General features: G+C 40.0%; 1 protein-coding gene across 1 annotated transcript; it reads right to left on the bottom strand.

Moving 5' to 3' along the window:
* Positions 1-341: 341 nt before the first annotated feature.
* Positions 342-7,358, bottom strand: brms1lb (BRMS1 like transcriptional repressor b). Its single transcript, XM_040126007.1, has 10 exons — positions 7,089-7,358; positions 6,770-6,860; positions 5,702-5,829; positions 5,355-5,434; positions 5,021-5,117; positions 4,386-4,475; positions 2,758-2,822; positions 2,612-2,651; positions 2,201-2,330; positions 342-917 (listed from the first exon to the last, which is right to left on the bottom strand). The coding sequence occupies exons 1-10, from the start codon at positions 7,222-7,224 to the stop codon at positions 800-802; spliced, it is 975 nt and encodes a 324-aa protein (XP_039981941.1). The 5' UTR covers positions 7,225-7,358; the 3' UTR covers positions 342-799.
* Between the last annotated feature and the right edge of the window lie 509 nt (positions 7,359-7,867).

Raw genomic sequence — 7,867 nt, forward strand, 5'->3', positions numbered from 1 at the left:
TACAGTGGCTCCCAAGCGGGTTTCAACAAAACCCTGGGGTGTTCTTGAAGAAGAGTTTTATCTCATGTTAACAATATAATAATTTACTCAACATTGATTAATCATTCTCCGTCTCTATAGTGACACTTGTACATTTTTTTCTTTACTAAATCAAACATTTTCTCAAAGTGGGGCCCCTGGGGATCCTAATAAAGATTTATTAGGCTCTGTGGAGCATGAAATTCAAGGCTAATGGCATCCTCACCTGGATCAGGGTTTCTCACTGATTCATTGACCCGCTTCCGTCCTCCTGGTGCTAACGCAGTACAGAGTAAGGCTTCACTGCATTGATAGTTCAGGAGTTTTTTTTTTTTAAATCAGCAGAGGCATCGTCTTGTCTCAGAAAGGCACGCGACTGAGCTTCACCATACGCTACTGCTCTGGTTTTTCTCCCTTTTTTTTTTTTTTTTTTTTTTAAATTTTAATTTTTTTTAGTAGCACTTTGCATTGATCTCCATTTCAGAGAAAATGACACTTTGTGACCTTGTCAACATTATTAACATACATATACATATTTACAGAGAAGACCATCTTCTAAAAAGGTCTGTTGACACTTGTTTGTTTCTGGACAGTTTCTTTTTTGTTACTCATACAAAGAGGTTGTGAAATGAGGTGTGTTTGTGTGAGTGTGTGTGTGCGCGTGCGTGTACTGTACATATGGCAAGCATGTAGAAAGACAGAACATGGAAAAGAGGCAGAGAAACATTTCAAAGATGATAGTCTTTGTACTGTATGTGTGTGAGCGAGTGTCAGTGTGTTCTTATGAGTGCTTAATAGTGTATTTGCCTTTCTGCAGTTGGGAGATGTACAGCTTTGACTTAGTGCCATCCAGTCGTTTGAACCACACCTCATCGTTGTTGATTGTGGTGATGATGGCACTGCATGACACACAGACAGGACAATGTTAGTGCAACACCAAACTACAATCCTCACAGTCATTTAGAGGGTTTGCATGTGATGTTACTGTAAACAGAAGTTGATGGCCACTCCTTCCTGAGTGGCAAACACTCAACAGTTAGAATCTGCCATCAAAAATTCAAAAACAGAAATAAAGTGAGGGATGGAATCTACTACTAAATATGTGATCAGTACAGTCTCCATTTTATCATTGTTGTCTCTTTTGATATGATACTGGATAATTCCATGTCAAATCAACAGATTTTAGAAAATATTCCCAACTGATGATCTTAGATTTGCTTCATACTTCATGTAAATAGTGTCATTTAACCCAATAACTAGTGTGCAATTTTTTTGGCATGTATCTCCTTTAGTTTCTGAGATATGGAGGCATTAAAAAAGGGTTTGTGGCTTTAATGATAATTATGCTTAAAAATTGCAAAGTTCCATAAATCATTACTTTTGAACTATTTGTTTTACATGCTTGGAATTTTCAGGGATTGTTCCACACTATTAAATGCCTTTAACTTCTGAAATGGTTGGCCTACTGTTGCATTTCTGCCAAGTTATGGCTTGCTGAAAATTGTATTTAAAAAATTCTTTCATGCATTGGAGCCCACCATATCTTCACACTGAATCACTTCAGATCTTTGAAAAAATGTTTTTTATATAAATACTCATGTTATAGTACTTTCTTCACAACTAGGTGCAAGTCTGAAACAAATCAAACTTTCCGATTTATGAAAAACAAAATCATTTCAAACCAGTTTTTCTAGAGCATATTTCTGGCTAGATTTTACATTTTGCCCTCAGACCACTGACTGACTGGTATTTTGTACGGACCACTGTATCACAGCTCTACCTATACATATGCCACCCAGTGGTGTTGAAGGGGGTTAGTGTTATGCTGTGAAAAACTGACATCAGTGCATTTCCTCTATTCAGTGTACATCCTGTCCTGAGAACACACAGGGCACACGAAGAGCAGAATGTGGAATAACAGCTAAAACTCACATTGTCTTTGGTTAAATCAATCCATGATCCTTTCCATTACAAATAATGCACCATGTGACCACACTGCTTCTCAGTCACAGACTCACACAATGACTCAGAAACACAAATTGGCAGATGAGCATGTACATGTCATTTAGCTTTATAAATCTCTCACGCTATAACCAAAATCCTCACTCCCTCTCATTTTTAGAAATAACAGTCTATTCTTCAATAACCCCCCCCCCCCACACACACAAACACATGCACACACCTCGTCGGGTACTCGTCCTTTCTGTTGATACAGATGGTCTGTCCCCTGCAGTACCACTGGTTGTCATAGAAAAGTCGACCGTCCTCAGAGTGCACCACATGGTGATGTCTGTCAGGCTTTACTGCAGGGACTGAAGGAAGAAAAAGAGAAGGAAAAATTGGGTGTGAAAGAGATGAGGAGACAGGGACAGGGAAGGGAACAAATGACTTAGGGCAGGGTAAGGTTAAAAGAAATACAGTACAAAGCATTAAAAAGGAGGACAGAGGGACAAAGGCAACATTTGTCTCTTTATCAATGAACTTTAGCACTTTTGGCAGAAAGTATCGAATCAACTGCTCCTGTGGAACTATGGGTCGATCACTGCACTCAGACAGCTATTGACTGTAACCAAGGACAAGGAGAAACTCTTACCATCCACCTTCACCCTGTGTGGCCCCAGCGAAGCCATCGCCTGCATGGGGGAGAAAACAGACACAACTCGAAAAATCAAATCAAAACTTAAGATCAACATAGATGCATTTACCAGTTGACTAGTTTGCCCATTATCATAATAATACCTTTCTTATTGCAGTCCAGTCTTCAAGAATATCCAGATCTTGCAGCATGTAAACAATATAAGGCCGTAATGGAGAGGTTAAGGTTGAGTAAGTGATTCTAGAGAAAGAACTCAACAGCCAAACAAATATAGCCCTCCCTTCGGTGCTCCTTCAGAAGCTCTGCCCCCCAAAATTCATGGATGTGCATTGCTAAGGCAACTACACAATTGTGGAATCCAGAGAGTCTCTTATGGCATGGAAGTGGATACTCTCTCTTCTCATGGCTGAAGCAAAACAAACCTTGTAATAAAAAAAATCATCAAGCAAACAACATACAAAAAAAAGAAAAAAAACAAAAAACAAAAAACAAAAAACACAGCACCCAAAACACAACAGAGTAAAAACTAGCCTGAGTTAGTTTAGACTGTTCTCACAAAAATACAATGAAGGAAGTGAAACCGTAGGTTTGTAGCCAAGCTAACAAGTGAGGTAACATGACCTAGCATTTTGAATTATGCATCACTCCAAAAAATTCCCCTGTGCTAGCAAACATGTGTTTTTAGGTCTTCGTGACTATAAAACCGTTTACACATTGTACGGATAGATACCATAATTTACAGCAAAGAGACAGCAAACTGTTGCTGCTGCGAAGCTAACATGCAGAGAAGACAAGACAGTTTTCCAGGGCCAGCGTACCAGCTGCAAACAGCAACAACTCTCCTGCTACTATTGCTAACATCACACCAACACAATATCGTGGTAAACTAGAAAGTAAGCTGAATGTCCATGGGCAAGTAATTTACCGTCAAAAACATTACTGCCCTATGGGCTCTGTGAAACATAGCAAGACTAATGTTTTACACACCTGTCAAGCAGAAACAGAGCAACCTCTGCATCTGTCTTAATGTCTTTCAACCCTCAGAGGTCTCTCCACCACCGGAAAGTCTCACTGATATTAACACGGCTCCTCGCCATGGCTTGATCACAGCACTTCTTTTCAGTTTTTGTTTATCTGACCTTCTCCTCTTTGGCTTCTCCTCTTCCATGTCTCATTCTTGGCAATGTGACTAAGTATACGCTGCTGTCATGCTGCCGCCAGTAAACATTTCTTTCCATGCACTCGCTTTAACATCACCACCGGTGTCTCATCTGCAGTCCCAATCAATCCCATTCAAAACTCCACATAGTCTGCCAGCGACAGATGGGTAGAATGCTCCTTCTCCTTTCCCTGGTAATCCTTAAATTGGCAATATCTGTTAGCATGTGCCAGATTTACCGTCCCTCGCTCCCACCGCCCATTTCCCCCATCTCCCCTCTTCACCATCTCCTTTCCCTTGTCCTGTGTACGAGCATGAATGCCCCCTGTTGCCCATTGGCTGAAATAGTGTTTTTGGCTCGGTCCAAGACGTTTTGTTTGTTTCCCATTTTCAGAGCCAGAGCAGTGTCGGAAAACCAGAGTTTTTTCAGCACGCAAACAGAACGGACAGGTAGACTGTGAGGAGAATTTCACTGAATTTGACAAAAACTGTATTGCATTAGAATCACTGACTATACCTTTAACAGCATGACACTGAAGTGCTGCGGCAAAATGTGGTGCAGATGACCTATGGAAGGAATAAGACAAGAACGGGACAAAAGGAAAAGGATATCAGAAACAACAACAGGCTTCTTCTTCTTGACTGGGCAGAACGGGTCTTTTTTCTTGTTTTTCCGTGAGTGCAATCCATCATTCCACAACTCTAGGAAACAAAGAGGACAGATTACAGCGGGGGGGTATTATTATGCTTCTGCGTCACTTCCTTCTATTGAATATTTGCTTCCTATTTCAACCTGTTTTATAGACAGTAAGTACAAACTTCGAATGTTGTCGGTTAACATATTCTTGACCAAATTCTCAATGTTTATTCATTGATTCTTCATTAGCGCCACTAATTATACCCTGTAAGGTGTGTGAGTACTTAAAAATTAATTCTACAGGTTTGTCAACTGACAGTTCCCAGTTGGAATAAATTAACTGCTTTATTTATTGTTCAATGAAAATATTAAATATTTACTAATTACTGCCAAGCAAAATGAATACAAGGAATGCTTTTCTCTATTTCATAACAATATAACTGAATACTGTGGGCTTTGTGGATAGTGGCTGCACTAAGTAAGCAACTTTAGGATGTCACTGTAAGCCCAACTTATGATTGGTTTTGACATTTTTTTGACTAAATGATGAATAAATGGATGAAAACCACATTTTCTTCAAACAATGGTTTGTTGAAGCTTTGGTTGGTACCTGAGGTAATGTCAATACTGTGTCTGTCTTCTTCCAATCTTCTTATCTTTTCCTCAAGTTCACTCTGCACAGTGTCAAACAGCAGCAACTTCTCACTCTGGAGGGGAGAAAGAGAGGTCAACAAACACACAAAGTCATCAATCTCAAATCTCCAGAAGTAGGACTAGGGTTGGAATTTATTCCAGGTAGTGCTTCCTTTGGTGAAAACCCAAACATCCAAAATTACAGTGTATTTCCTACATTGTTTAGGGAATTGTCTGTTGAACAAAATCTATTAATCTATTAATCTATTAGGTACCTCACATAAGCCCTGACTCAAATGTTGGCCTCTCACCTCCCAGTGTTGGCAGGCTGCCTGGATCTCACACTCGTACTTATTCTTCACTGACTCCAAACACAGCTCCCTGTAGATCCCTGCAACAAACATTACTGGCAAATCAGCAACCAACAGGAAAGATGACAAACTATAATCTTTAAATTGCAAAGCGCATGCTATTAGTTAAATATCATTGCAGACATTGACAACTGAATAAGTGCCAAGTCCTGCTATGCTCAACTTGTTTCCTATATAAATGCACACATTAAGGGTTAAGGCTGGGGGGGTTTGATCCCTGAAAGAATTCAATGTAATACCTAAATATGTAAGTAAGCAACAAAGACTGAAAGATTACTCGGACTCACCAGCCACTTTGGTCCTGATTTGCATGTTCTCCTGCAGGTTGGCTAAAGGTTCCAGATACTCTTGGGCACAGCCAGCCATTACCTCCTGCAGCTTGATGTCCACCTGGTTCAGACGCTCCTTGTACAACCTAAGCAGCACAAAATACAGTAACAAAGCACATCAATTCATAAGGCTGAACTGAGGCGTAAACACTTCATTATTATTGAGGCATTACTGTGAGTCTAGCACCTGTGGTGAATTTACTTTCAAGGCAGTTTCGAGAGTCTAGCAATTGTCTTGAATTGGTCTTAAAAGCCAATTGACCACAGTGTCCATACACAAGAACATAATAAAACACAGCTGGGAGTAATCACATTACTCTACTCTCACTGGTCTGGGCAGAGCATCAAAATCATGTCCTTACTTCTCAAGGAACCGGATGCTTTGGCATGGCAGGGGGCCATTTACTTAATCTTTGTCAAATACACCAGCCAAGATTACACATTTTAAAAGCCAAAAAAATTTTCAAAACTGAATGTCACTTCCAAAGAATGGACAGTTACACACCGAATGGCTGCTAGAAGTCAGAAAGAACGTAGCCAATGCAGCAAGAGCCAAGATCTACCAGCACCTAGCTGGCTGATGTAGATTTCTCACCCAGAATTGTCACCTGTTTTCATACCTGTGAAACAGAATGCAGCTAACCATCGCTGTGGAAAATATCTAGGCAAGTAATCTGACCCTGCAAAAGACCCTGACCAAGATTCAGGGCTTGACATCCAGGTTAACCTTTGCTCCATTCAGTGCGATTTCAGTGCATGGTCCATTTCATTCTGAACATCAGACTGTCCATGCTGACTACTGAGTGTGTACAAATTCTATTTTAATGATATTATGTTGATTAGTAAGGATTAATGTGAAGAATATCTAAGAGAGAGTATCTTAAATAGTCAGATGATATGACAAGCATCTCAGAGTCTCTGACCCAGACTATGGTAAGTTTTTCATGAAGAACACTGTTAATTCAGGACAGACAGCTTAAAATGAGGTCTATATTTTATTGGCAACAATAAGGTGAAGGAACTTACTGCTCTTTCAAGTCAGTGAACTGTTTCTCCAGGGTGGTCATCTCATCCAGGCACTCCATCCTCCTCCTTTCACAGTCCTCATCATCCATCTCTGTTCACATGAAGACATGGCAGGTTCGGCATCAGCTCCATATCGACTATTTTCTTTTCAACCACTATTAACATCATAACAACTCTGATCCATATTGTGCCACCACTTCCCTGGTCAAAATATCAGCTAATTTTAAACAGCTACCGCATATTTGTTTAACCCATGTTTGACAGACAAGCATGTTAAAAAATTAACTGTGGGTTGGTGTTTATGGCCTGTTTTTCCTACCCGAGCTGTCTCCATCCTCGGACACGGATGAGCTAACGGTGTCCTCCTCGTCTGTGCTGCTACCGTCCTGCTCGGGAAAATCCACCTCCATTTCTTCGTGGTTACTTTCTTTCTTCTCCCGGGAGTGAACCGGCATAGTGGCGTACAAATATGCCGATGTTAACGGGGTGGCAGAGCCGTTCGTTAATTTTACCCCGAATAAAAAGGCAACTGTAGCTCAGACAGCTAACCAGTTAGCTAACCCGCATATAGACACCTGGAATTGCAAACATGGCCACCGTCGACCAATGACAAAAGACTTTACTGAATTTGTCCAATCAGATGTGGGTATGGGTGTGCGATAGCTACTGGAGGGTTTTAGGGATTTGTAGTTTCTTAAACATTTCATGAGCAACCGATACGTACTGTATGTGCAGGTATGTAACTATGTTGTTTTTTGTCATTGTTGTTTTTGTTTGTTTGGTTGTTTTTTGAATTTTATAGAAAGTCACTGGAAAGGGGGCCTGACGTTTCCGCGCTTTCGTGAAATTAATGCTTATTTAATGTATACTAATTAATACTGATTTAGACTACTTATTACACATAGCTTGTGTATTAGATACTTTAACCACTGAAAGTAATGTGAAGACCTTCCTCCCAATAAACAAATAAAGAAACAAATGTTATTGTAAGGAATGAAGCATTATACAAAGAATAAAAAATATGAGCAGCTATGATTAATTAAGAAAGAATATTAAGAAAAGAATATTGATCAAATTGTAAAAATGTACTGTATATTG

This window comes from Xiphias gladius, chromosome 4 (genome assembly GCF_016859285.1).
Source record: "Xiphias gladius isolate SHS-SW01 ecotype Sanya breed wild chromosome 4, ASM1685928v1, whole genome shotgun sequence".
Taxonomy (NCBI): Eukaryota; Metazoa; Chordata; class Actinopteri; order Istiophoriformes; family Xiphiidae; genus Xiphias; species Xiphias gladius.